Source organism: Penicillium coprophilum, assembly GCF_028826855.1.
Source record: "Penicillium coprophilum strain IBT 35676 chromosome Unknown utg000005l_segment0_segment0, whole genome shotgun sequence".
NCBI lineage: Eukaryota > Fungi > Ascomycota > Eurotiomycetes > Eurotiales > Aspergillaceae > Penicillium > Penicillium coprophilum.
In genome coordinates, this window is record NW_026622724.1 from 1,137,142 (window position 1) to 1,165,114 (window position 27,973).

The window sequence follows — 27,973 nt, forward strand, 5'->3', positions numbered from 1 at the left end:
AAGATTAAACGTGGTCGATCGGGCCCCAGATCCAGGCTGAACGATATTTGTTCCTCACCAACAATGAACCAAAGATTCATTTCTCCACTCAGTCAGGCTTATCAGATTTGGTCATCTCCAATCTGACGCGGATAGATATATTCTTCGTTCGTAGTCCAGACCCACGCATTACCGGTTTGTGGTGTATCTCCTCTGTAGATCGAACAATCCTGCAGGAATGGGGTAGCAAAATCATCTTTGAAGTTGGCCGCTTTGTAGAATTCTATCGTCGTGTTCTTGTCCATTCCACAAATTGGTCCACACCAGTGTGGAAGTTCGTTGTACCCGTACGGGTGGAGGATATCCCCCTTCATAGAATATATGTAGTCGGGATTGTTGACAGTCTTGCTGATATCACACACAGGGATGGTCCAGAGGCCTTCCATGCTGAGACCATCCGTATAGGTATTAGGGCCGGAAACGAATACCTCGCCCATGCGTTTGCTCAAGGTCGACGCATCGTAGTTGTAGCCAGCGGCCCTAAAGGACTTGAGGGAGGATTTAATGACGCCCTAGGGGGTAGAATGTTAGTATACGATATATGCTATATATTCGGCTCTTCCCGTCTGCCACTGATTGTTTTCCGAGCAATTCCAAAGGGGTTCAGCATTTGGCGGAGTATATGTGGGTGTCACATACCGTTGGTTCAATTTCAGGCCAGAATTTCTCTTTGTCGTCGGCGCCGTCCGCCTTGAGTATCGGGGATTTGCCCATACGATCGGATCCCCAGGGCCGAGAAATCCATCTGCTATTCTTGCCCATCGCCATTGGATCCCGCTGCCAGTAGTATAGGTACCAAGCACGATTTTCGTCATCACAGAAAACATTATCGCCGTCGTTGGTACCACGGCCGACATCCTGGCCGTCATGGCAGTCGCCACCACCGATAATGAACACACGCTGCGAACGCCATAGAGCGTTGATCATCATCGACTCTAGGAGCGCAAGAAATACATCAACAGCTTTGTTCTTGTCTAATCCCGTATAGTCAAGCCACGCTCCACCCTTCAGTATATCACGGATATCACCAGTTCCGAAGCCATGACCGGGCATCAGCTCGTTATTGCTCTCGGTGAATGATTTTGCGATTTGAACCACCATATTTGACATAAAAAAGCCAAGGTCAGACGCTGTGGTAAAAGTCGAGTCTCTGTGTGTATAGACATTAGTAATCGTAACAGTGATAGGTCTATATTTTGAAGATTAATTTCGTCTAGAGTCGCACGGGGATAGGAGGACTCACTTCGGACTAATACTCAGCATGGCTCCACTAACTCCGGTGGCAAGCATACTTGAGGCTCCTCCTGCAAGCACGGGTACAGTAGAGCCTATGATTGGAGTGAGAGTAGGTGCACTCAGTCCGAGAGCAAAAAAACCGATTAGAAGACTGAAAATACCCATGACTATCTAGTGGTAGTTGAAAACAGGTTAATATACCCTCCAATATCAGACATATTTTATATCTAGACAGGAATACTACTATTTTCTTAGTACAGTGGCGTTTCATGAGTATTTGCACCCCAGTACTACCAAAATTTTCAGGCCACCTTCCTTTCTGCTTGTTAATACTTTATTGAACGCGTTAAGTGATAAGTAGTAGGTGGAAGGCTTACATACACGCTTATATATATGTATGGTAGAAGCTCCAGCATGCAGGCTACGATAGAAGAGAGTATATGAAAAGCATTAGGAAGTACTGAGGTGCAAATACTTATGAAATATGACTGTAGACCTCTTCAATTTATGACTTTTCGAGATAGCGTACTTTGTCGCGTTTTCAGACGTGATTAATAAACTTAACTACTTATTAATGATATACAAGTTATACTAACAAAATATCACCCCAAGATAATGGCGAGAAACTGGCTCTATATATATAACAAGTAAAAAGTCACGTTCATTGGAATATTTGTTTTGTTTGGTTGGGCTTTGTACGCTTTACCAAGCGCTAGCTCGGTCTGTCAATTGTCTATAACTGCATCTTCTAGACACGACACGGCGAGGCGTGTGTGAGCATCCCACAAGTAAATTAATGAACCTGCAAACATGGAATCTGTCACTCTTCCTGTAATGGATCGTCGGATTCTCCCGTTGGGCCTGATCCGCTCGGCCAACTTGCCTCAGCGATCAGCTCGGGGGGGCATTGTTCCGATCTTCCCTAGGATCTCGGGGAAGAGGCCGGGGTGAATGACGCCCGGTGACTCCACGTGGATATTTGCCTTCTGCCTACCCCACGTCCCCTAACTGCCCCTCGCGTGAAGACACGCCGTGGAGCTCGGCTTAGTTGCCCATGGCAGGGTTATCCGGGAAAATGGAAACTGAGGGGAATATAAAAGATATAGAAACTGCGAACAAGGATCCACAACTGAAGCAGAAACCATAGGTTTGCATCGCTGCATCGACTTTACCCCTATACCAACTTTTTATATGAGCAATTTAGCAAATTTATTAATAATCTTCAGCATGGCAACAACATTAACTGGTGGAAACCCACACATCATCCAACTGCCTAAGACACCACGCGACGTACCATCCCACCCGCAAAACGTCGCCCAGCAATGGCTCTCAGCCCTCGAATTCCAGCTCTCCCGTTCAGATAATTTGAAGATCAAAGATCTATTCCATGATGAATCCTGGTGGCGCGACATGCTGGCACTGGACTGGGACATGCGCACTGTACACACAGCCACCGAGATTCAGGACTTCCTCTCCAAGCTACAGACCAAGGCACAACTCTCCAAGTTCCGACTCCAGGATACGGGCAAGTTTCAGCCACGACTAGAACAGGTCGTCGATGGATTGATCTGGGTGTCTTCCATGTTCTTCTTCGAGACTGCGATTGGTAGTGGAACAGGCATGCTGCGTCTGACCCAGGCAGATGATGGAGTCTGGAAGGCTTATGCTATTTATACGGCTCTGCAAGAGCTTAGCTCAGCTCTGGAGCCCCTAGGTAAGCGTCGGGCTGCGGGTACGACAGAGTCGATGCCGGGTGGTCTGGCTGGGGGCACATGGGTCGAGCGCAGGAACCGACAGAAAGAGTTTTTGGATGAGGAGCCCGCTACTTTGGTTGTTGGGGCTGGTGAGTAATTGCTTCGTGAACAAAGTTTTCTACAATTGGAATGCTGACTTGTCAACAGGCCAGGCTGGATTGAATATGGGCGCGCGTTTGCAGAGCCTCGGCGTGTCGTGCTTGATTGTTGACAAGAGTGAGCGCGTTGGAGATAATTGGCGTAACCGGTACCGGGTGAGTGACATTGGAGGCACTTGATATACGCATGCGGAGAAACATGTACTGACTTTTCGCGACGCAGACACTTGTGACGCACGACCCAGCTGAGTACACACACATGGCCTATCTACCCTTCCCGCAAAATTGGCCACAGTTTACACCAAAAGACAAGCTTGGTGACTGGTTTGAAGCATATGCCAGCATTATGGAGCTGAATATCTGGATGCAGACCTCGGTCGTCTCGGCTGATTACGATGAAGCTGCAAGTCAGTGGACGGTTGTCCTCGCTCGCGGCGATGGGTCCCAACGCACTGTTCAGCCTCGTCATCTTGTATGGTGCACCGGACACTCAGGCGAGGCGAAGATACCTTCATTCCCAGGACAAGAATATTTCCAGGGCAATTTGTACCACGGCAGCCAGCACCGCGATGCGTCGGAAAGCGATGTTCGTGGCAAGAAAGTTGTTGTCGTCGGAACTGGTAACAGCGGTCATGATATCGCGCAGAACTTTTATGAAAACGGTGCAGATGTTACTATGCTGCAGCGCAGTGGGACATATGTTATAACTGCCGAGAAGGGTGTCTTTATGATGCATAATGGACTGCATGAAGATGGCGGGTTCGTTTCAAAGTCCCTCCAATTTTCTTTTGGCCTCATCCCCCATGACACTATGCTAATCTCCACCATGTAGTCCACCCACTGAAGAATGTGATGTCGTCTCAGAGAGCCTCCCCTGGCCTGTTCAATTTGCTTTGGGTGCACATATGACGAAGAAAATCGCCAATGCCGAAAAGGAGACGCTTGATGGACTTCGTCGTGCTGGCTTCGAACTCGATTTCGGAATTGATGGGGCTGGTATTACCCGCGCATACTTTACCCGCGGCGGGGGTTATTATATCGATGTCGGGTGCAGTCAGCTTATCATCGATGGCAAGATCAAAGTCAAACACAACCCGGGCGGCATCCATGGCTTTGGGAATCGCGAGTTGCTTTTGGCGAACGGTGAATCCCTACCAGCGGATGTTGTTGTCCTCGCTACCGGATACGATAACATGCGCACAACAGTCAGGAAGGTCCTGGGTGACAAGGTCGCGGACCGGTGTTCCGACGTTTGGGATCTGGATGCAGAAGGAGAGCTTCAAGCTGTAAGCTCCCATTCACTTTTCTCATCCCTTTTGACACACATGCTAATCACTTCTTTCAGATGTGGCGCCCCAGTGGTCACCCGGGTTTCTGGTATTTCGGCGGCAATCTCGCATTGTGCCGTGTCTACTCCAAGTTTTTGGCACTTCAGATCAAGGCTGTTGAGGCTGGAATATCATCAGGGCTGCGGCAGTAAAGAAGAAGTAGAAATTCGCTCGAACATGCCTTTGCAATTATATAGATTCTGATACATTCCGTCATTTCTGCATCTGTCCTCAAGATATATGTACATAGTTTCTGAACTGATCGGCCATCCATGCTACCTAAGTAGAAACAATCTGCCCACTAGTTGAGACCTCAAGCCTCAAAAGCATCCGCGTCATAGTAAACCTCCAAGAGACAGTATATTCTGTGATTGGGATTAGGGTACATGGAACAGCGGTGGAGCTGTGACGGCTAAGTAATTGGTGGAATAAAGAGATATTTATATTGCAACTTTTACACTGCAATCCACAGTTTCGACGCGATGATATATGCAAGTTTCGACATGTGCATCCCGTGCGACGGTGCATTAGATCCCAAATGGCGTTTCACATCAAAATTTGGTCCAGCTTCTACCTCTTCCTCATACCCCTCTTAAGAAGGCTGATTGGATATCCACTCCATATTTCACTCAATTTCTTCTTCCCACTCTCGCTGGCGACAACTAACCACCTTGGCCACACACTGCTTTTTTTCTACCTCACTATCACCCTTGCTGCAGGCGAGCGGAGATACGCCCAATTTTACTCAGTCACCCTAGATACTGGAGCCAGGCGAACAATATGAGCTGGACATATCGACTAGAGTCCTCCAGATTAAATGCATTCTTATGGTTCATGGTATGTTCGGAAGACGGTCATGGCCAAGCCATGTGGGGCATCGCCACCTAAGCCAGTCCGCAGTGGCTCCCTCGGATATTTGGGCCTAAAGTATGGATACCAACACGGAGTCTATTATTTCTGATGACGTACTTTGACCTCTGCGAATATGTTGTTTACATGAACCGACAATCTCACTTGTCGCCGACGACAGATTATTTCACACATTTATAGATACAGCAAGGAATCAGCTTCCATCCATACCCACATCAACGACAAAAGACCCAAAGCCAAAGGACCAAACATAAAGCAAATAGCTGCTGCTGCCCTTGAAATGAAGCAGCCGCATTCAGATTAGGATTGTATTTGGGCAGATTACAGTAATTTGTCCCGACGCCCGTATCCGGATTGTCCCTTTGCTGGCACAGAGTGAAATTACCCTGTAGCCAGCGACTCGCCTCAAGATCGAGTGTACCTGGCTCAGGCAGGCTTTTGAAAAATCGATCAGGAATCTCGCACCACTGGGCATTTTGGGATTCGGTTTTGACGGGATTCGGCGAGCAACATGTTGTCAGGGATTTCGTTTGATTTCTGCCGGCGGCTCCATCTTCGATGTAGTACATGCAAAAGTTGGTTGAGGCTTGCGTTGCGCTTGGCAGCTCGGGGAGAGTTTGTGGAGTCCCCATGTTTTCTAATGTGATGTCAGTTATAGTGTCATTTATAGTCAATGAGTGTGCTATAGAAATTCGCTATACCTTAATTATGTCAAGGTCGCTATGGTATTGTGTTCTCCTGTTGTGAAACTCGTCAAAATCTGGGGAATGTCGGGGGTGTCAGCAGATATGACTTACACAGTGGGGGCCACATCTTGGCATGGCTGAGTACGAAGGGGGCTATGACGGGAAAATCAGCCACAAAGCCCAATTCCGCCACGTGATCGTGTTTAAAAGGCATATGGTTGGTTTTCAGGGTTGGCGCCTGAATGATGCGCGGACATTCGACCTAGGCTAGAGCGTAAAACAGCTAGAGCGAGGAGGATTGACTAGTTGCACAAGTGACAGCCATGAAACGTACCCAGAAGCTCAAATGGCATACATGGCATTGACACATCACTGCGACTGGCAAGCCCTTCTAGTATATCTACGCATGAAAATAGTTCATCTATGGCCAGTTCTGAAGTTAAGGCGGCATTGGGCCTTTTCTCAGACCATAGACATATGGTAGCGCTTAATCTAAGTCAGGGGCATCATGAGATTCGGATGCACCCAGGCAGCAAAGCCACTTTGTGCCTCTTTACTTATGGGTGGGACGACTTTCTTTACCATTGAAAAAAATATTCCGTGCCAGTAGGTAGAGCTATTCTCATCATAAATTCTGAGATACTTGGTTTCGCCCACCTCTGTCAAATCTATTTTTTGTTAGGGCTTAGGTCTGGCTTGGTTGCCAAGCGCCGGCCAGCCCTACAGGACGGGCGACAAAGTCCCATACGCTCGAAAACCGGGCGGGGTGCGGCGATCTCTGTGTTGCTTTATCACATAAATTTGACCGTCTATTCAACTACATATTGGAAGACAAGAGTTTGACTAGTGGTATCGGATGTTTATGCCTCAATTGTAAACAAGTATCTCGAGGGCGTTCTTCTGCAGAGAGGGCAAGATGAAAGTGTATCCTTGCTTGTAGGATGAGTTTGCTGAGGCGCTCAAAACCTATGTATGGCTTCCATCGATATTTTCTCCATCTCCGTGTATAGCCAAAGACCACGCGCCGAAGACTGCAAGACTCCGAATGGAAACGTAGCAGGAAAACTCGGACGGGGCCGAATGATATATTGATATTGCAACTTTGATTCTACAATTTCAACGGGATGGTATATGCAGATACTGATGCGCATCAACTCCAACGATTCATCATACTCCAAACGGTGTGGCATACCACAGTAGCCTCTCAGCTGCTAACTCTTCCTCATATGTATCTCCTGTGAATGCATCATGAATGACAGCTTGTATTTCCGGGGATGGCTGTAGACCGTAAAAGAGCTTTGTAAACTCCCAATACTCAGGATAGAAGCCGGCGCATTCCCAATCCACAATTCCAGACAGGCGCCCACGATTGATAATAATATTCTTGGGATGGAGGTCTGCATGGGTGAACACAGACCGGTACGAACGGGCATGAACGGCCGCGACTTTTTCCCTTGTCTCGCTGAGGACGTATTTGTGGACAAGGAAGGAATTAAAGTCAGAAATTTGATGAAATGGTCCACATACGCCAGACGGGAAACGATAATCAAACAACGGGCCGCCATGACTATCGCCGAAGCGGTACGGGGTCTGGTTTGGGATAGAACGTAGTTGCGATAAGACATTCTTCAAATCTTTCGACAGTTGCTTGCGCTCCGAGTATGAGAGCCGGTGGAAAACAACATCAAGAGTCTGCCCAGGCACGCTCGTCATGATAAGAACGCGGTGTAGACCTTGGTAATCATCTACCCAAAGGGGTGCGGGAATCGAAGTATACCTTTCCATGAGCCTGAGTGTCTCTCCTTCATTCGGAGTGCGAGTGCACTCTTTTGCATACAGTCCGAACGGTAACTGATGCACGAGGCCGGTGAAAGACCGCGGATACAGATGACTGCCTAGATTTAGGAGCACGCCGTAACACTGAACACGTAGAAAGTGAGGCACGAGACGCCAGACTGAGCGTAGAATTTTCTGGGTCACTTGATTGAACCGGACTATTCCAAGCAAATTAGTATCGGAGTTCTAAGCAACAGGGTCATTTGTACCATACACAACGGGGGTGAAGGCCATCCCTCAGCAATTCGTTCTTCGACATAGAATAGATGCATAGAAGCTGCAATGCGGTAATGAGTTCGTAACAAGAATGGATCTGGAAGATGCTGATTGGTGTCTTGGCTCTCCATGATGAACATTTGCATTGTTGAGTTCCAGTGGCTACCGTCGCTAAGGAACAACCCACCACAAGGCTCCGGTGAGAGTCTGTGCACAAAATACTGAGATCCAGTCAGTCAAAGGTACTGCAGATATATGTAATATTCCAATAAATACTAACACAAACTTCACCAGCGGTCTTGATTCTGGCCTCGGTTTCATCATTCCACTGGTCGGGAGTGTTAGTTGCTGGAAAGATTCGGATTCTTCCATTCCGAAAAGCCGAATGCACACTAGGAGATAGTAAGAATAGATTCTTCAGTTTATATTCCGGTGTGTCAGTCTGCAAAATTGCTTGAAGCTCGGATGCTTTCGTTGGTGTCAGAAATGCCCGCAGGAGAGGATAGAGAGAACCCTGTCAGAGTTTGCCAGTTTAATGAGATTTCTATATATGGGGATCTTTTTGAGGATTTCCAATTAACACTTACCCGCGGGTCCATGTCACTGTCATTGAAAAGGCTCGGTGGAATGACCCAAGCATGATCAAACCGAACGGATACGTTAGGGTCCGATGGCTTTTGGTCCAGCATAAAACAATGAGAGTTATCTCGAGTCTCAACCAGTGTGCATGCTTGAGACGAGACCAAGTCTCTTTTGGCCACTGATTTTGTGGTTAGCGTACACAGGACGGCCACAGGGGATGCTCAGGTTCGACCAACACTTCGTAACCAGTCGCTTCCAGTCAATTTTTAACTCATCCAGGGTCTGCTCTATAGAACAGGCGGCGCGATCATGAATTCTTTCCCAGATATAGCAAGCAGCATACTCCGGATCGACGGCCTCATCCAAAAAAGCTCTCCAAATTGAGTGCTCGGTGGGTGTGAGGCGGGCGGATTCAATGAGCTGGGTAGTTGTCTGATACCTCACTAGTGGAGCCATTCTCAATGAGAAATGGTATGTCTGGATCAGTGCGTCAGCTTCTATACTCTGTATTGTAGTTTAGGTACTGCTCTCTGTTGTTTCAAGGTTGGTTGGTTTGACGTGGCAGACCACCGCACTTTTTGCGGCGTCTGATGCGCTTCCGACGACCTTTGGAAATCTGCGGGGGAAAATAATTCTCACGCTATTTCGAACTCATAACCGAGTTGAAGAGTCAATGATGGGGCTTAGGAATGTGCTCCCAAGCGATTTGAAGGGTCAGATTCTAGGCCAGTAGGGGACGACGATCCGTGCTCAGTTGTCACGCCCCTTGTTTCTGCGCGATACTGCGGCATGGTTTTGAAATCCTAGGTTTATCATATTGTATCATTCTGCTCTAACATATGGGTATATATAAGGTCTAAGGCATTGCATACCTAAAAGAATTCATGGTTTTATTTATATTTTTTAACCGAAATTTCTGTTGAGTAGCGCTCCGCAAAGCCCACAAATGGGCCCGGACCCTAGGCTCATCACCCAACCAGCAGTGGGCTACGGGCTCGACCGCAAAAGCTCAACCCGACCCACAGCCCATTCGTGGGTGCCCATAGGGCCCCTACTATAGCCTGTTCAAGGGGTTTAGTTGGAAAATTGTAACCATTGTATTCTAACCGTTCCACCTTCCATTAATAAAGACTTGAAAAAAAACAACCATGATAGTGCCTCAACCACTGACATCGCAAAATATATCCTTTCCCTACCTCGGCAATCCTATGTAATATTATCAGCTATGAAGCGATGTAAGCTCAAGAAAAAGACATACACAAAATTTGCGCATGTGCGGAGCCTTGAGAGCTTTGGGGGTGTTTCTCCTTTGCAGTATGGACAAAGGCCCTCCAAAACATCGTCTTGGATATCAATTACTCGCGGAAGATCTCGAAGGTTACCACTTGGTGGAAGGCAAACAGCGCGGTCAGGACGTTGAAAGGCAGTCTGGCAGCGCTGGAAATCGTAGGAATGTGTGTGGCCGCAGCCGCCACGTCCACTATATCGTCTACACATTAAATCACACATGACTGGACGTAATGTACGTACAGTGTGAGGTTGAGATAAGTGTTCAAGTTTAGGTTGAGGGTGTCCATTTATATTCTGCCATGCCCCTCTCAAGCTACCCCTCTATACACTAGCCTCTTGCTGCTTGCTGCTTTAGGTCTCTTGCATTATGTAACAGCACGATCCGAGAGCCTCAAGAAATATATACACGAAGACGATCGGAAACGTCAGAAAACATAATCAGCTTGGTGAGCGGAGCCACGCATCCAAGTGGACCCTCGACGGGCCAATCAGCCGAGAAAGAATAGCCGAATCTGAAACGGGCAATGTCGATGTGGGGCTTGAAGCGGCTTCGTGACTTTGAATCCTCTCTTACCCCTTGCGCTTCCTTCTCTTTTTCTCACAACTTCCAACGTTGTCACAAGCTATCCTCTGAAAGATGAGCGGAGCAAAACGGGTGATTCTCCGTGTTCCAGAAAGTGAGATGAATTACCAAAAACCTTACGAATTCGTTGACTTTTATTTTACAAAATTTCCCTCCGATGCAGCCTCAGACGAGAGTCGCCATTTCATTCACTGCCAACCACCCAGTGATATTCCCCACGTAAATGCCAGGGTCCATATTGTCATCGACCTCGAGACACAGGATTTTGCGGGTCCCCTTGACAAAGAATTTCCCCATGAGATCTATGCAGTTCGCCGCGGTCCTAGTCAACTGTGAGGAATTTGGCTCTGTTATATGCATTGTCCTATTAACATCTGTCAGGGAATTATACGCGTATCCAGAATCTGTAATGCGAAACCTCCTTGAGAAAGTTCGAGTATATAGTGACGACTTTTATCCTTGGGGACAAACCAAGGCCGATTATAGAGCGAATTCTGCATGATTTTTTCCATCAACGTGCTTGCAATGTTCAATTGTTCCTGTTCACGAACCCTGTATCTTACCATGTCCCTATTTTTGGATTATTGAGGGATCTACATTAGAGCTATTGGGGTCACATCTTGACGATAAAGATATGATGATATTCTCTCTCTAGAACTAGACTGGGGAGAAAGAGAAAGCAAGTAGTAATAGGATACTGAGGTCCTGTTTGTACTACTGCCAAAAATGGACCCATGTCCTACTGTTTGATACAGTTGATCTATAAGGCATACTGATGTTTATGGTATCCGACACATCTCTCTATTCTTGATTCCTATCTTAACCGCTCAACTTGGTGAATTCCTGCTGAGTATGGAGTAGGTACAACATAGGGGGGGAAGATAGCGGTTCCACCAAGGCTCCACCTGGGCGCCGCTCAGTAGTTTAATAACCGGGTCCCCTTTGATCAGCTGACCCCTCTCTCATACATCGTTGAGGACGTAGGAGTCTCAAAAGCCTTTCGGGTTACACATGATCTTCAGGTACGCAAAACAAAAAGCCGATTGGGAGGCTTGGGTCAGGCCAGGTCAGAATTGCCTGTGTTGAACAGCCTAATGGATTTTGACAGCTCATTTTTTTTGATGAGGCTGAACTATGCAGGCCCGAAAGCGGGGCTCCGCCTACCCGGCAAGATAGTACTCCAGCGCATGGGGGGCTCTCCTCCTTACTTTTAATTGACGCATTACGTCGCCGTATCCTATTTGTCTTTGACACTACCTGATTTATCTGGGTCTCATAGCTAGGGTGTAGTCACCCAAAGAGGGAGTTTGAGGCTGTGGGCGATACCTCGGGCTCTAAGACTGATGTGCTTAGATATTAAGCCAAACCACCTTGCAACAGCTCCTATATCAGTGATATCTCCACTATCAAAAGTCCCACCATAGTGTTCATAAAACTATTCAGTTTGCAGCTTTTAATAGCATACGAATCAGTTCCCAGTGGTATAAGGGAAAAATACCACATTTTGTGTCGGCGGTTACTGCCGTTCGAGTAATCGCGCGCGTTGGTGTTTCAACAGGCCCCGCTTTTACTTCACCTCACTTGCTTAAAGTCTACAGTCTCTTCCTCGCAAACTTCGGTTTCTCTTATGCTTGATCAAGTGCTTGTTTGTCTTAATCATGGCTGCACCTCTCCATCTACATCTTGCATCTCTCGACGATGACGACCCATGGATTGTTGAACAGAAATACTTTATGATCCTAAACAATTCTTTGCAGCCAGATAGTCAGGTTTCAGCCGCAGAAGCTGCAGCTGGGATACACGAGCTCACTCCAATGAATCGTGAGGCAAATGGTGAAGAGGCAGAGGAGCCTGAAAGCTGGTGTTTGGAGTTCTGGGGAGCAATCAACGAACTCGTGAAGCAAATTCCTCATGATCATCCCTCACAAGATAAGATGGTGGAGATCATCCAAGAATTGAAAGCTTTACCCGGGGTGGAAGTTTCCGTTTCCAAAACAGTATCTTATTCCTAATCATCATATTTCGGTCTATATCTGATTTGTCTATCCTTTTCTCTAGGCAACAACTCGGATTTGGACAGATCTTCCATATTTAATGGAGGTATGGTACGAGTATGCTGTCAGTAAGTTTTCCCTTTCAATCCAATGGGTGTCTGCATTTTGCCTAACATTTACCTTGCATAACAGCCCCTGATCGTAAGGATGGAATTTTTGAATTTGAGAGATGGATCAATTGGCAGGCATTTTCAGCTCGTGTCCTTCAAGCTGGCTTGGCTGACTGGTTTCGTCTAACGACCCGGTGCTTCCGTCATGCATTCGAAGAGGAGCCCTTTCAATCGGACGAATTCTCTGAGTGTCGAATCCGCGGTGCTGCGCAGTGGGTTGAATATTCTGGAGAAAGACTGTTTTGCTCCCTTGATAATTTACCTGACTTTACGGACCTGAACCCTGGGATACTATATACAGGAAAAGGGGGTCTGTCCCGCGAGAGATGGGATTTTTGGGAAGCAAGTTTTCATGCCCTCGCAGAAAAAGGGAATTCTTCGGAAGAGATTACTTTGATTTGCGACAAGGCTGCACAGAAGATGGCTGCAATTGCTGCGGTTAGCGCTGCTAGCGCTGAGTAGAGCCAAAATCCTGCTATCAGTACCGAGCAGAGTGACCATGGGATGGCAAGGACTAAGGAATGCCATTAAATGCGTCGTACCTGACGAGGTCATTGATGAGATTGAGAGATAGGGGTAGAGAGCGTTGTACATACCAACCTCAGAAGTCAAATCAAATATTCTACCGCGGTGTCGCACCTATACTCAGCCCCCATGGAAATGATGTGGTGAATAGATAGCATTCAGTTTCCTTTAGCTGTTGCTTTTTCTTCTCGTTCTTAGGGTGTAAATGCAACAAGCTCACGACGGCTTGACCATTGCTTAGACTTTCGTAAGTCAGAGAAGATTGACAAGATGACTAGTGCGAAGGTCGATGGGTCGTTACGGTGGCTCGCTTGGGAGAAGGCTGACTTAGAGCATTAGTATTTCATCGCGATCCAGTAAAATTGAGCGTTTGGAAGAATCTGTTGGAAGTTCACTAACTTGGATTTGGTGGTCCTCTAGGATACTACCTGTGCAACATTGTAAATGTCTATTAGAACTTATGCCCGGTATCTCATCAGTCTCCACGTATTTGAGACCTATTTCGCAAGTTACGCGCACTCTGTTGGCTAACGCCGATCTTTCGCTGCTTAAATAATCCCCAGTAGTGACGAAGTTTCGGTATCATTTCGAGGCAGATCTTTGTGCCTAGCTCGGTTATTGCCACAAGAAAGCAGCTCGTGGCAAAGATTGAGGAGCTGAGACTCGACACTCTCAATCAATTTTCCCATGCTGGAACTTGTGGGGCTCTTCTTGTCGTCAAGGAGCTTGGATAATCAGTTCGTTAACCAATGCATTAACCTCAGATTGATGGCTTTCTTTGGCCAGAGTCCGTGTTCGAATTAGGTCACAATTCAACAGTATTGGCCACGACTTTTCATGGCCGGCTACGTACGAGAAAACATTGAGATTCGCGACTTTTCAGAATGCGTTCGGGCAATTGACCGGAATCTTGAAAGTAGAACTTCAATTAGAACAGCATGCGTTATAAATTGGTCACTTTCAGTACACGGCGAGGATACTCGATTGGTGGTGCACATAGGTATGTTCAGAGGCTACATCGCCGTTACGAGGAAGTAGGGCCAAGTTTAAAAAAAAAAAGCGTGCTTCTCTTCTTTGCACAATCTGGTAATAAACAACGAAAGAGCAACAATACGCACAAAATGATCCAGCAATCCAATTTTTCGTGACATAATCAATCTTCACTTGATTTCCCCACCAAGAAAAGTCTCAAACTATGGCACACTGTACAAATTCTTCAATAGAAGACTCCGTCGTCCTCAGAGCCTCATCGCGGCGCGCTAGCTACCTTGAAAAAAGCAAAAGCGGCAACAGCCAGTAATACCACGCTCAGAAGTGCATCTACACCAGTCCCGATACGACTCGAGAGTACGTTTTCGTTCACCGTATCGCGCGGTATTAGATTGAAAGTTGTTGCAATTGCCGACCATCCTGCAATCGCCGGAACAACCAATGTATCGGCCATACCAAAGAAATACTCAAATGGAAGTTTTGAGGTCGACGAGAGGGCGAGCGTTAAAGTGAGAGTGTACAACTCTAGAAGGCGATACCGGCGTCCAGACCCAAAGCACGGCAATGTCAAGAGAATGAAGCGATAGCATGCGTGTGCAAATATCCACGATTTGTTAACAGCAGTGAAGACGAACAAGTTATCGTGAAGTATGACAGTCTTCCATCCAACGCGGCGGCCTTTTTGGACAATCCAAATGAAGAGGGCAACGCATGTGATTTTGCTGCACATTCCCCGAAGGGTGCCGCCTGTGGGAGTCCCGATCATCATGCCAATGTTTGCGTACACCGCAAAATTAACATAGGTCGTAAAGGCGGGTAGGTATCTCGTCTGCAAAGACCGATCCGCAATCAGGAACGTTAGGACAGAGCCGAGGCCGAACGGTAGCAAACACATGATTTTAGTCATTTCGCCGAGGGTGGCCGTTGTGTTGAATACGAAGATAGTCGCGCTGACCCCAAGGACGACGAGCAAAAGCAGGCCCGGGTTGCGACAAGCACACCCATAGGTGAGGATGAGGATGAGGGTAAGCCATACGTTGAATGGGATATCAATGTACGGTTCCAACGACGAAAGTAGTAGTGGAAAAGCCATGAGGTGAGCCGTGTAGTCCTTCTATCCGGAGCTTTGACTTGAGCTACCCCCGCGGTCGTGCGGCCCACGCCTAATTGCGCTCTCGGTGGCTTGAAATAGCCAGTTGGGTTTCCAAAACGTGGGGACAATATCAACCAAGAATATTTTACTTAGATGCTAGAAAAATCAGAAATTGACCACGTCCGAAGGAGAGATAGAAAAGACGAGAGCCCAGCATACGCGGATATATTGGCGGCAGGCCCACTTCATATCGGAAATATTTTTGGAATCCGACCCCATCTGTCAACATCGACTTCGGAGAATCGTTTTTACGCACTACAAAACTTTACACACTCCTACATCCTCTCCGGAAGTTTTTTCAGTCAACACAAGGGTCTTCTGTTGAATCCCCTGAACTGCAATATACAGCCCACTTTCTAAATTCCCAGCATTGAAGGAGAATGATTTGACTGATCACTAACAAAAGTCGTACGCCAACCAAAAAGACAAGAACGGGAACTTATACTTTGGAGGTCTCTATGTGTATCCTACCAAGGCGCAGGCCGTGAAGTCCAGTGGTGATAAATGCAATGTCTCTATCTTTTATTAGTCTGAGCAGTTGGCAAAGTGTTTGAGACAACTTTGGAAGACAACTTTGAAAGGTATAGCCTGTTTTTCCGACTCTATTTTGGATACACCAGCTTTTATATATTTGTGAATCGAAAATGATCGATGTCAGCTTATATTTCAAGTAAGACTTTACTTTGTGAATTGGGAGAACAAGAGTGGAGTAGTATGAGGAGAATTGGAAAGGTGAAGAGCAAAGGGAGTATGATGTGGGATAAAAAAGCACCAGGGAAAAGAAATGATAACAAGTAAAATGAGGGTGTGGACTTATTGATGGAAGAGATCTGATCCATAGATGGGATGAATGAAGTTTGAATGGATAAACATAGGAAGGGAAATACGAATGACCCCAGAAAAAATCGGCATTAGGCTGGAGGGGCAGCGTAAACAGCTTCGAAGCTCGTGCTCGTGATGGGGATGAAGAGGAACATCAGAAAAGAAAAGAAAATGGTGATTTTGCGGGGGGCGCTTGAAGGGTAGTCGCGAATAGCATCAACCATGAGCCGTAAGAATTGTGACAGGAACCACCTTAGACAAGTGATGGCTTCACCAAGCCAAGAGACCCGAGCAATTACATAGCGAGAGACCCTGGATAGCTTCAAAATGCATCTGAGAAAAGTGACTGAGAAAAGTGACCCTCAGGACTCTGAATAGCTTCATGATTACCTCATTCGGCTGAGCAGGGCCCAGCCAATCAGATCACTAGAATCCGCAAAAAGGCTCTGTTACCATGAAGAAAAAAGCCTGGTCTAATACCCCCAAGCCCCGTTGGCTCAGCGGTATAGGCTTGTAGTTACTTTCAACAAGTACCGGCTGGTTGTGAGGTGTGAGCTTGTGTGTTCGAGCCAGGGCGTTGTCGCAAATCCTACCAAACACATAGAGGGATTTGCCGCAACGCTACAACACACTGTTATAGCCCCCTCCAACAGGTCAAGACAGGCGGCCTACTCCGCAGTCTTAACACAAACGGGGGTACCTTTTTTTTTAATTCACAAAAAGAACTCATTTCATCTTTTCGATTGAAAACTTCATCTACGTAGTGAGCATGATATTGATACCTGTAGAAGGAATATTAGTCAACATTCTACCAATTTCCATAGGCCCACTTCCCCGGATTTTGTTTTTCTGGGGAAATTTTCCATGTTTGTGCTTTCTCATATCTTAAGTCTTCGGAGCTTCAATATCACAGAATTGCACCTATTTCTCATTTTGGGATTAATATTCAGTCTTCTCAGGTTACGATCACACGCTAATCTGTTCACAGCAATCTTCTATATGCTTCGCATATCTTCCTGCTCTAGCCGCTCTGGCCTCGTTTAAACTTTTGGAAATCAGTCAATGTCCTTTCAGATTATGATGTTGCCGTTATCTAGGCATAGCCAGGGTCCATTGGCTCCATCTATCTCCCTACCCTGGACGTACCAATACTAACGGCAAAGTCCCGGCCGTTACCACGATCGAAAACGAGAATGCAACTGCAAGATACACCTTCTGCTCCGCTAAGGCGAGCGACAACACCCCCATGATCGCCAATGGAGAGACTCATTACAAGATCTGGCATCGAGATCTTTCAAATCAGACACTCGACCAACCTAGACTGTGCAAGTTTCTACGGCTTCAACGCCGTTGACATCGTATGTTGTCTCACACATATCCGACCCAGTACTGATTAACACCCCATCAGGCCAATACCCCAACTGCTACACTCGACTACAAAAGCATGACCACCCGCATTGGTGCAGCCAGATTCTACACTTACAATATCGACACAACAGTGACATTTATCAATGCCTGGGTCATCTTCTCTGACCCCATCAGCCACGATGTTTACGCAAGCAGCAACAGCACAATCATTTCACACAACGTGGTTCATTATCCTGGCAAGCGCTCATCAATTTTCTCGGAAATTCGATGGAAAGGCTATCTATGTCTACTATGACGTTGCGCACCGGCTATATGGTAAAGTTTCAGAAGAATCAAGGCACGAAATGTCCTCGATGCGTCGAAGAACAGGCCTGTCGGGTTTTCCAACGCTCAGAAGTTTTTTCAGCTAAATTCAAGTGTTTTTTATGGACTTACGGGTGCTTTCCAAATCTTACTAGATACAACATAACAAGAATAGATCTGGAAGCGCTTGGCGTCTTGGCTCTCCACAAACATCTGCATTGAGTTCCATTTATGGTTACCATAAGAAAAGCCGACCGTAAGGCTCAAGCCAGAGAGTAAATACAAACCATCGACGCCAACTCAGAGACTAGCAAGGGAACAACGTTGGAAGGAGCAAACAAGGTCAGGTGACCACTCGAGCATCTTCCAGGTTCTCCATGGCAACTTTGTGATCCATCTCATCCTCCCTCTGTTTGATCTCCCAGGTATCTATGGAGTACCATTCCCTTGATGAGCCACGTGGTGTGGAGATCATCTTTTCAAATGAGGCGCACTTGTGAAAAGTTTGAATTTCGTCTTCCCAAGCGTTGTTGCTGACCTTCCTAAAGGAGAAGACCTAGCCGGGCACGTGACCGGTGCTTTCGGTAACCGGCTAACATATCCCTATCAGGAAGTTGACAGACATTAGGACTCAGCCACAGTCTACGATCGATACACATCGGCAGACCTGTGCCAACGAGAACTCGATTGTTTGCTTCTGTTACCAGAACCTTTGGTCGGCTAACGTTCTGCTTTGGGATCGTATGGAAACGCGGGAATCATGAGCGAAAGAGGGTCGGAAATCGTTTACCGAGCGGAAAATGTCCCGATTCGCTTTTTTAAAGCATGTCGATGGTGCAGAAGACAAAAGATGCGATGTGATGCGCGTAGTCAAGTCCCTTGCTTCCGCTGTCGCTCCACCGGCCGGGACTGCATCTTGGACCCCATCGATGATGGCCGACGACGAAGTGATCGTCGGCGGAAAACAACAACCCCATCAAGGTGACAATTCGAGATTTCGATCTTGCATATGAAAGCAGCGAGCTAATATTCTGCAAAGACATCATACTGCTTCACCACTAGATCCTAGAACTGGATATCACACACCGGCATCAAGAGATCAGGGGTTCTCACCTGCCACCGTACAAGATGGCGGCTTTGACACTTCAATTGACTCTTTGCCTAGTTCTACAGGATTAAATAGCCTCCAGCGGTCTTATACTTCTGATGCCAATGGACCCGAGTCCCAACAGCTCAGCCCTAATGAAATGATCGCGCCTGCATCAGCGGTACACTCAATGTCTGTAAATTTGCTAGGTACTAATGATGTGAGTCATTTCGACAACCCACCAGTATATTCGATATCGATCTAACAGAGCAAGATTTTCATGGAAAATTCAACAAAGGGTGACCCCAGAGGAGATGTCGTCGCTAGAGGAATCGTTAGTGAGGAGCTTGCTCGTGTCATGTATGAGAGGTATGGAACTAACATCCGAATGACATTGCAGTCTGTGATAAACGAATTTAACTCCGCTACAGGTTTACGGGAGGATCAAAAAACTTTCTTCCTCTTTTTGACCCGATTAGAGATACATTCGACTCTGTCCGTTCAAGGTCCTTGTTTTGCTTTACCGTGATCATATATCTGGCTAGTCGCGCCGTGACAGATTTGCGCGGAGACACTCATATGCAGCGTGTTCTGCAAGATGAAGCACAACGTTTGGCCGAAGACAGCTTCTTCGAGCGACCCACCAAACTAGAAACAGTCCAAGGAATGATTCTCCTAGCTGCCTACTCTGAGAAGACGTGGTTCTCTATTGCTCTCATTCTTCGCACCGCTCTAGATTCGGGGTTGGAGAAGTCTTTAGACACTTTGCTGTCCCAAGAAAACGTACCCCGAAGTTCGCTCTCGGCCTCCATGGCTGAGCGTGAGTTGGTATGGCAGACAAGAACCTGGTTAATCAGTTTCACATTGGAGCTGGACGTGGCGTCAGGGACCGGACGCAAATCACGCATCGCCGAGGTTGACGTGGTCAAGCTGCGCAGATTCCTTGATTATCCACTCTCCTTGCCTTGTGATATGCGGACTGTATGTATCATTGAGCTTCATCAACTTCGAGGTAAAGCGAACGAAACTGCAGGTGCGACTTGTGTGTCATAGCGCTAACATGTGGTAGGTAATTCTCGCATGATTATTGACAATACGTCAACTATTTCCGATATTGTGTCCACAGAGATACCGGCCATTATGTCAAGATTGCAAAATTGGTGGACGACGTGGGACGAAATCCATGAAAGTAGGCTGTCCTTTCTTGCGTTGGATGAACCCACGATCTGCGTCACTTGCTGACTTGAACAAACTACAAAGACAATGGTTTCCATATAGGGGCCTTTCAACGCAGCAGCCTGAAGCTTATGCTTCACTATGCCAGGATATTTGTTTTCTGTGCTTCCTTAGCACGCATTCAAAAATTACAACCGACGTACTCGGATTCAAGCTCTGAGATTCTCGACCAGAATGTGATGAACCTGTGGCAGTCTCTCGTCACAACCATCATGGATCAATTGGGCTTTTTGATCAACGAGCCATCATATCGTTGTCAACTACCTTGGGCGCCAACGTACCCAGCTCTCACAGTCGCTTTCGTCAGTAAGTTTATCATCTCCTCAATTAGCTACCTACAACTCGCTAATACAGATTAAGCAACGTTCGCTCTTCGGATTGCCAGGTGGCGTCCAAATCTGATCAATCAAAGCCTTGTACTTGAAAGAGCAGAAAAAATCTGCGACTTCCTGAAACAACCCCCATATCCCGATATCCACCGCACCGTCTCCATCTTCGTGAACTATGCACGCGCCTTGATTGCGAGTCAGCGTCCGCCGAGCAACCCTAGTACAGATGTACCTATCATGTCGGACCAAAGTGAGGGCCCACCCTTCGAGGGACCTGATACTAATCCCATGATCAACGGCCCGCCTCCATCGGGGGTGGGTCCCCTTGACGATCTGCGTTACAGAACCGCCCCAACCATTCAGGGCGATAAAGATTCAAATATGGTCTCGATGCCAAGTAGTGACCCATCTGCAGTGGCCAGAGCGCCCGTATCTCGGCTATCCGGCACAATGGAGGCACCCAACTGGACTGTTTCAAACTCCATTGCAGACTCTTTTGGTTTGTTTGAGGAGGGGCAGAACGACATCTTCGATTTCCTTCCTATGATGCCATCGATGCCACAATAACAATAATGTGCCTAATAGATCTTCTTGAAGTTAATATCATTATAATCCCATTGTCTACACCGAGTACATCGCACAAGGACCAAGAAATTCTAGCCTCGTAGGTCAACGTTGATACTCCAGTGAACAACAAATTGGGCCGCAACGCGCAACGCAATATGTTTTCTTTATTCACATGTATTTCATAACAGCAGTCTAGACGCATCTTCACCGAGAAAAAAATGCATTCATAGCAATCGATCTGTGCATTCGGGGCAGCCATCCATGTCCGGATCCAGTCCGGCGCCGTGAGTGGGTTGCCCTAATTCCCGGTCCCGTACCGGCTCCGGTTCCGCGTGCAAAAACGTCGAAGTATACAAGTCTCTCATTGGCTTGTTACTTACTCCAACGTAGTAGATAGAGGCATTATGCATGACCAACAGGTTCTGGCCATTGTGAGTCAAAGAATCGACAAGATTTTCCTCTCTGGGTTGGCCGGTTGCAATTGGAACGGAAAGCTTTGGGTATGGCATATATAGTGCTTCGACCCTCGTCCGGGAATTTTGATAGTCAGAGTCAAAAATTAAAGCTTACATTCCAATCTTCCTTCCTTTGTTCTAGCTTACTCCACTCATTTGATGGTGCAATATGGCGTCAGAAACGAAACAATCTTTAACGGCTCAGATAACCGCCATCCTTACTTCCGGTGCGCTTAACCTCGACTCTAGTGTTCGTCGGATCTGCTCTAATATGTACTAGAAAAGGATGAAAATTCTGACAAGAGGTCCCTTGCGTCAACGGAGAATAATCAAAAGTCAAATGGCGATTACCAAATAGTCCAACTGTCTCAGGATGAACTACTTGTCGAGTTTCAGCAAAACTCACCAAGAAACCCACCAAACTGGGCCTTTGTATGTATATCTACATACCACGAGAAAGATATGCGCTAACAACTTAGTAGAAGAAAAAGCTGTATAATGCGGTTGTGGCGTTATTTGTTGTGCTCAATAGCGGCATATCAACTGCACTTCCTAGCAATGCAGTCCCCGCTATCATGCAGGACTTCCACGAGTCCGGAGATCAACAAAAAGTCTTACCAACCGCGGTCTTTCTTGTTGGCTATGTGGTTGGGCCTCTGTTATTCAGTCCACTGAGTGAAACTATTGGACGTAAACCCGTTCTTCTCTGGTCATTTGCTATTTTCGTCCTCGCTACTCTTGGTTGTGCTCTAGCGCCGAATTGGTCCTCTTTTCTTGTCTTTCGGACCATTTGCGGTCTGGTAGGCGCTGCCCCTCAGACTGTTGTTGGTGGTATTTATGCAGACCTGTTTTTCGATATGCGAACTCGTGGCCGTGCAATGGCAATGTATATGTCGGTATGTTGATTTGCCTCCACGGATGTATTGTTTGGACAATACTAACACATCTCCCAGGCTTGCAGTTTTGGTCCCATTCTAGGGCCAATTATCTCCGGGTGTTCGGTGAAATATGGTTGGCGATGGACTTTCAGAATCGAACTGATTCTCACAGGCGTTACTTGGTTGGCTCTGCTCTTGACTTCTGGTATGATTATCACTTGGTGTTGGTATAACAAGCTATGTCGTTGGCTAATCCCAAGTTCACATAGAAACCTTCGGACCAGCACTCTTGAAGCAACAAGCTGCCAAATTGAGAAAGGAGACGGGGTCGAATCGATACTTCTCGCGCCAGGAGCTTAACCTGGACTCGAGATTCACCCCGATGGAGATTATCACTCGTCCCATCGCGATGCTCTTCTTTGAGCCTATCATCACCTCAACATCCATTTATATTGCCATCGCATATAGCCTGGTCTTCTTCTATTTCCAGGCCTATCCCATCATCTTCGGAGGTAATACATACTCCACCTGAGATTGTCAGCCTCAGTACTAATAGATTGACAGGTGTCTATGGTTTCACCGTCGAACAAACTTCCTTGTCCCTCATCCCTAGTAAGTCCATATCTATCAATACCTCCAAACATAACTAACCCACCACAGTTGGCGTCGGCGCTGCATCTTCCGGCTTCGTCGCACTCTACTACGACATAATCTATGAAAAGGCCAAAAAGCTCAACAAAGCTTGGACTTCCAGTCCAGAAGTCCACCGACTCCCCATGTCTTGCATCGCCGGCCCCTGTCTCACAATAAGCATGTTCTGGCTCGCCTGGTCAGCAAAATCAACCATGCACTGGGCCGCACCTGTGATGTCAGGGTTCGTCTTCGGGTTCGGCTTCCAGATCATCTTCATCTCGCTTCTTACCTACGTCACCGACGCATACAAAATCTACTCAGCCAGCGCATTGGCAGCTTCCGTTATTGTGCGTAGCATTGCTGGTGCGCTTTTCCCGCTAGCCGCTGAGCCGCTCTATACATCTTTCGGAGTTGCTTGGGCGACTTCCCTGATTGGGTTTGTTAGTCTGGCTTGCATTCCCATTCCTTTTGCTTTGATGCGATGGGGTCCCTGGATTCGGGAGCGAAGTCCCTTCTGTCAAAGGCTGATCTTGGAAGAGAAACTCAGGGCTAGCGGAGCGAGTACACCTGCGCAGGTATGAAATGCTGCTTTTTGCTTGGATTTTTGGGATCGTTTATTGGCCAGGAAATAATTTGGGACGAAGTAATGATTTGATATCTAATTTATAATGAAGTTCATGATTCCATTCTCAATAAAAAAAATAATCCACGTTTATGTTGATAGTCGTAAAATACATCATCTCTATCTTAGTTGAAATTTTCCCTTACTACAATATTGCATGATTCCAGGGGCCAATCTACTAACGAATCACATTAGAATGGAATGAATTATTTTGAAGCCAAACTGCATTGAGATCTAGCAATCAATAACCTGCGCGCTAAGTTGAAACTTCACCAACCAGAACCCCCAGTTGCCTGGCGGCTTTAAGATCATTTCGCCCCCACATTTTATAAAAATGTCCATTGACTCTTTGATTCTCTGTTTTTGATTCATTTCATTCACAATGTACTCACATATTGAATCTGAAGGGACTGCGGTCACTATCGCTCATTTCAAGGCACAAAACTTGCCAGTCGGTGCGCGACCCCCAATTCCTCGTGTCTAATATGAGCACTAAACAAACGCCGATCAAGTCGATCGCATTCTTGAGCCTCAAACTATCGTCCATTTCCTTGAATTTGCGCTTGGTGACGAGCCTCTACCAAATGGTAAACAACCCGATATCGAGCGCATGTCCGTGGATGAAGCTCCCGTCATCCAACCGGACCAGAACTTCCCACCGGACTCCAATGGCGAACCCATCATGACTAGTATCATGGCCCGTATTGGATCCACACGAGATTTCAGCCGTCTCTGCAAGGTCGGGCATAATATCGAAACCCTCAAGACCCGTCTATGGGAGGGTATCATCCCCCTGAGCGATCAATTATGGCAGGAAAAAAGCCTTGACAGCCCAGAACATTTTGATATGGCTTGTCAACATCTAACAGCCGTCATCGCTGTGTTCCAGTATTTAAATGAACCAACTGTGCGATTGTATCTTCGCGACACGTTCAATTACATCTACGACCATTGGACCGCGCTTGACACCGTTCTCAATAAACGCAGGGAGGAACAAGGCAAAAAGCGCGTCAGTGTCGCGGCTCTCTGGACAGCTTACATGGTTGCACATTTTGAGATGATGACCGAGCGCGCCCATCGATGGATTACTGTGCATGTGAATACTCTGCGCGCTCCATTGTTGCGAGCGCTTTTGGAGCACCGACGACCCGGGGGAGATGGCCTAGGTGGTGAACCTGATGCTGTGCAGTGGAAGATTGCTGATTCATTGCACATGCTGACTGAAATCACCGGCCATGCTGATTTCACTATCATGATCCCTATGAACGGTTATAAGGGGTACTTCGCGGATCCCCCGCGGATGGGTCCGGCCGCACTTCATGCGGCGAATTTGCTTACCAGAAGCAAAGCATATCATGAACGTCTGAAGCTGCTTACTCGGGAAGCCCTCCCCCGTAATGTAGCTGAGTTGAGAGGTTTGACTCCTACGTCCGGACAGGGGTATCATGCGACAATCCGGAGCCAGATTGAAGGTCAGAACAAGTTGCGAAAAGAGGTGCGTGGTGCGCCTCTTGAACCTGTTCCGCGTGAGCCTTGGATTGTTAGCACCGTTTCAAGGATAGAGTCTGGAAAGAAACAGGGAAAGGCGGAAAAGTATGGGTTGGCTGTGTATCGGTTGACATACGGGCAGACGGAGTCTGAATGGACTGAATTCGTTCGCAAAGTGGAATCCCATGTTTCGGATTGGGGCAAAGGCCAAACTGGAAGCAGTGCGGTCAAGCAGCATTTAAAGCTTCACTGGCTGGATGGAAAGGAATTGAATATTTCAGAGGGTGATATCGATGCAGCTAAGCAGTGGGTGTCCATTTTCCTCTCTCGCTTTCCTTGCACATTCCGAAGCTAACAAAAGCATCCAGACACTTCAAAACAATCAAAGACGGCAACGACGACTGGTCAAAGCTACAATGTCACGCTTTCCTTGTCGTTGACTCTGCATCCTTCGCCTCATATACCACCAATTTATACAGTCCCGCAACATCCCAGCTCAACCCCGGCGACTTCACCGGTTTCCTCCTCGCCGTCGACCCAATCTTCGACCCGAAGGAAGGTATTCAACGACCCGATGAGTCACCAGGCTACAGCGGCCAGATGCGAATTCTCGGAAGCCTGGTATGGGGCGATCTATATTCCCTGCAAGCAGCGCAGGCATTCCTGCTCGAAGACTACTGGCCATTAGCATGCGAGCACCCAAACATGGTATATGTCGGTCCAACAATCCCATGGCAGCGATTCATCTGGAGGCATCACAATGAGATGCGCTGGAATCTCCTTCGAGCAGTGATAGACCATGTAAAGCGCAATCCGGAGATGCCAGCAATGCCATCAGCCCAAGCCCAAGCTCGTGCTCCACCTCCAACCACGACCACAGCTGGATCCCCAGACACACCACAAACACCTCCTATGCCCTCATCGACACCACCTGCAGAACAAAGTCCCCTTAACTCCGCCCTCCGCGCATATATGCTCACTGAGTTCCAGCGCTACCTGCGCCATCAGGGTCAACCACGCCAGGCGGCTATAGTGGATGAATTGCTTCATCTTCAACCGGGTGAGGAGCCGGATGGAGCGCGGATTCGACAATTAGTAGACGCTGAGGATGAGCGACAAGAGCAGCGGAGACGAGATGGGTTGGGTGAGGATGAGGAGACTTTGGATGAGTATGAGCCACAGTGTCCGTTGCAGTGATCAGATTTGGAGATACAATGTGAGCTGGGTTGTTATAATTATGATCATCTCTTACAGTGAGACGAAATCGAGTATCTCGCTGCGGAGAAGCCTGTACATACAGAGAATAATGTGATATTGAACGAAGTCATTTCCATGGATTACAGATGACCGGAGATCATGAACTCATCAAACCTCAGGGAAATAGCCTGAATACAACTCCAAACCTCCAAGATCAACTCCCTTAAGTGCATCGAACCTCTATCGGAATTACTCGCTTGCTAGGACGGTCCGCACGCTTGTGCCAACCAACCTGACACTCCTCATCAAGCAAGTCCCTCCCACAACACAGATAGAAGAACTTTTCCGGCCAAGCTTCGCGATACTCCTCATTATCAACATCAATCCCAGCGATAATCTCGTTCTTGAAAAATTCTTCGTCCATCGTGTCAAGGTCTTTCCATAGATTAGTTACATTCCCACTGGAAGCAAGTGCATATCTTGGCAGATATGCTTGGAAGATGTACATACCAACGTGATATCTGCAACTTGTGGCTGAGTTCTTGGTTACATCGTACCTCTCCAGACAGTAGAGGCATTCTTCGAAACGGGGTGTCATCGAGACACTAACCGTAGGCTCGGAGATGGACTCTTCCTTGATAGAAGTAGTGGGAGAGGTAGGAACTGGTTCGGATTTCACATCGTCCTTCGCGGTCAATAGCCATTTCGAGGCAATTTTACGACTTTCTGGGCTGTGCTCGATGATATCCCGTAGAAGTTCTACCAGGCGAAAGAGGGATTCCTTCTTTATTGCTTTCAGTAGCAGGGACACGATATCTGGTTGTTCATCGGGTGAAGACATGCTGGTGGATGGTGAATGAGGAAAAATTGAAGGTGAGATGTATGTTAAGGGTATGTTTATGTGTTGGGGGTTTGAGGCATTGCGTCGCATCGGGTGGTAGAACACAGACAAATGATTGAAGGGGCGGCAAATGGTGTTGTAAATGGAGTTTTAAAGTGGAAATCATTATGTTTCAGGTGCCTTTTGAAAAAGGCATAGATGCAGAGGATGAAGTCGTCTATGTGGTTTCGTCATTCTGTAAGATCTTCATCAGCTAATACTGCAATGTGCAACGAGGTGATTTTGACTCTAATCCCTCAGCCCAGTTAAATATTATCCTAGACAGCCAATGTAAAAGTGCGTGGAGTAGCTTATAGAATATACCCACTCAACATCTCCGGTCTCCGACTAGATGAACAATCTTCAGGAACTGGCTCTAGGCAAGATTAGCCGTGATTGAGATCAACGTATATGAGAGCTCCACAGGTACAGGAAGTGGTCAAACATGTTGTGATGCTTTTGTGCATAAGTCGTGAACCTTTTCCACTAGACAGAGGCCTGGGCCACATCTCGGTGTTCTGTGTCCCAACTCTCGATTCTTCCAGGAAGCTGAGGATAAGCTAAGTAAATTGATAGCACCAGAATTTTAATGGATGATGGCACTAGATCAAGCACTACCCAAGCGAAAATAGATATGTGTGAAGGAATGGACTACAAAATAGGAGTGTTTTCCGGGGTATATCGTGACCGCAAGGAGACGAGTCATATTAGTTCTATCGTACTGATGGAGGCTATCCTGCACCTTCCAAGCAAACGGA

The 27,973-nt window shown here is 47.1% G+C and overlaps 10 protein-coding genes across 10 annotated transcripts; 5 read left to right on the plus strand and 5 right to left on the minus strand.

Moving 5' to 3' along the window:
- Nucleotides 1–101: 101 nt before the first annotated feature.
- N7500_008021 (uncharacterized protein) lies at nucleotides 102–1,440 on the minus strand (the record flags this gene model as incomplete). Its single annotated transcript, XM_056679165.1, has 3 exons — nucleotides 102–551; nucleotides 679–1,228; nucleotides 1,283–1,440. The coding sequence occupies 3 exons, from the start codon at nucleotides 1,438–1,440 to the stop codon at nucleotides 102–104; spliced, it is 1,158 nt and encodes a 385-aa protein (XP_056529537.1).
- Nucleotides 1,441–2,502: 1,062 nt separating this feature from the next.
- N7500_008022 (putative flavin-binding monooxygenase) lies at nucleotides 2,503–4,607 on the plus strand (the record flags this gene model as incomplete). The annotated part of the gene is made up of 5 exons (XM_056679166.1): nucleotides 2,503–3,118; nucleotides 3,177–3,283; nucleotides 3,351–3,886; nucleotides 3,960–4,413; nucleotides 4,473–4,607. The coding sequence occupies 5 exons, from the start codon at nucleotides 2,503–2,505 to the stop codon at nucleotides 4,605–4,607; spliced, it is 1,848 nt and encodes a 615-aa protein (XP_056529538.1).
- Nucleotides 4,608–5,540: 933 nt separating this feature from the next.
- Nucleotides 5,541–6,138, minus strand: N7500_008023 (uncharacterized protein; the record flags this gene model as incomplete). The annotated part of the gene is made up of 2 exons (XM_056679167.1): nucleotides 5,541–6,007; nucleotides 6,123–6,138. The coding sequence occupies 2 exons, from the start codon at nucleotides 6,136–6,138 to the stop codon at nucleotides 5,541–5,543; spliced, it is 483 nt and encodes a 160-aa protein (XP_056529539.1).
- Nucleotides 6,139–7,178: 1,040 nt separating this feature from the next.
- N7500_008024 (Aminoglycoside phosphotransferase) lies at nucleotides 7,179–9,101 on the minus strand (the record flags this gene model as incomplete). The annotated part of the gene is made up of 5 exons (XM_056679168.1): nucleotides 7,179–8,005; nucleotides 8,062–8,284; nucleotides 8,344–8,577; nucleotides 8,651–8,823; nucleotides 8,882–9,101. The coding sequence occupies 5 exons, from the start codon at nucleotides 9,099–9,101 to the stop codon at nucleotides 7,179–7,181; spliced, it is 1,677 nt and encodes a 558-aa protein (XP_056529540.1).
- A 3,075-nt stretch (nucleotides 9,102–12,176) lies between these two features.
- Nucleotides 12,177–13,144, plus strand: N7500_008025 (DUF3632 domain-containing protein; the record flags this gene model as incomplete). Its single annotated transcript, XM_056679169.1, has 3 exons — nucleotides 12,177–12,515; nucleotides 12,577–12,640; nucleotides 12,705–13,144. The coding sequence occupies 3 exons, from the start codon at nucleotides 12,177–12,179 to the stop codon at nucleotides 13,142–13,144; spliced, it is 843 nt and encodes a 280-aa protein (XP_056529541.1).
- Nucleotides 13,145–14,453: 1,309 nt separating this feature from the next.
- Nucleotides 14,454–15,290, minus strand: N7500_008026 (uncharacterized protein; the record flags this gene model as incomplete). Its single annotated transcript, XM_056679170.1, has 1 exon — nucleotides 14,454–15,290. One exon carries the CDS (start codon nucleotides 15,288–15,290, stop codon nucleotides 14,454–14,456), a length of 837 nt encoding a protein of 278 aa, XP_056529542.1.
- Nucleotides 15,291–17,428: 2,138 nt separating this feature from the next.
- On the plus strand, nucleotides 17,429–17,835 carry N7500_008027 (uncharacterized protein; the record flags this gene model as incomplete). Its single annotated transcript, XM_056679171.1, has 2 exons — nucleotides 17,429–17,530; nucleotides 17,581–17,835. The coding sequence occupies 2 exons, from the start codon at nucleotides 17,429–17,431 to the stop codon at nucleotides 17,833–17,835; spliced, it is 357 nt and encodes a 118-aa protein (XP_056529543.1).
- An 808-nt stretch (nucleotides 17,836–18,643) lies between these two features.
- Nucleotides 18,644–23,609, plus strand: N7500_008028 (MFS multidrug transporter; the record flags this gene model as incomplete). The annotated part of the gene is made up of 13 exons (XM_056679172.1): nucleotides 18,644–18,824; nucleotides 18,906–19,150; nucleotides 19,205–19,299; nucleotides 19,362–19,942; nucleotides 20,000–20,119; nucleotides 20,209–20,472; nucleotides 20,527–20,994; nucleotides 21,798–21,949; nucleotides 22,000–22,413; nucleotides 22,471–22,600; nucleotides 22,665–22,907; nucleotides 22,960–23,007; nucleotides 23,056–23,609. The coding sequence occupies 13 exons, from the start codon at nucleotides 18,644–18,646 to the stop codon at nucleotides 23,607–23,609; spliced, it is 3,495 nt and encodes a 1,164-aa protein (XP_056529544.1).
- A 423-nt stretch (nucleotides 23,610–24,032) lies between these two features.
- Nucleotides 24,033–26,335, plus strand: N7500_008029 (uncharacterized protein; the record flags this gene model as incomplete). The annotated part of the gene is made up of 3 exons (XM_056679173.1): nucleotides 24,033–24,105; nucleotides 24,163–25,444; nucleotides 25,507–26,335. 3 exons carry the CDS (start codon nucleotides 24,033–24,035, stop codon nucleotides 26,333–26,335), a joined length of 2,184 nt encoding a protein of 727 aa, XP_056529545.1.
- A 223-nt stretch (nucleotides 26,336–26,558) lies between these two features.
- Nucleotides 26,559–27,176, minus strand: N7500_008030 (uncharacterized protein; the record flags this gene model as incomplete). The annotated part of the gene is made up of 2 exons (XM_056679174.1): nucleotides 26,559–26,770; nucleotides 26,846–27,176. The coding sequence occupies 2 exons, from the start codon at nucleotides 27,174–27,176 to the stop codon at nucleotides 26,559–26,561; spliced, it is 543 nt and encodes a 180-aa protein (XP_056529546.1).
- Nucleotides 27,177–27,973: the final 797 nt, after the last annotated feature.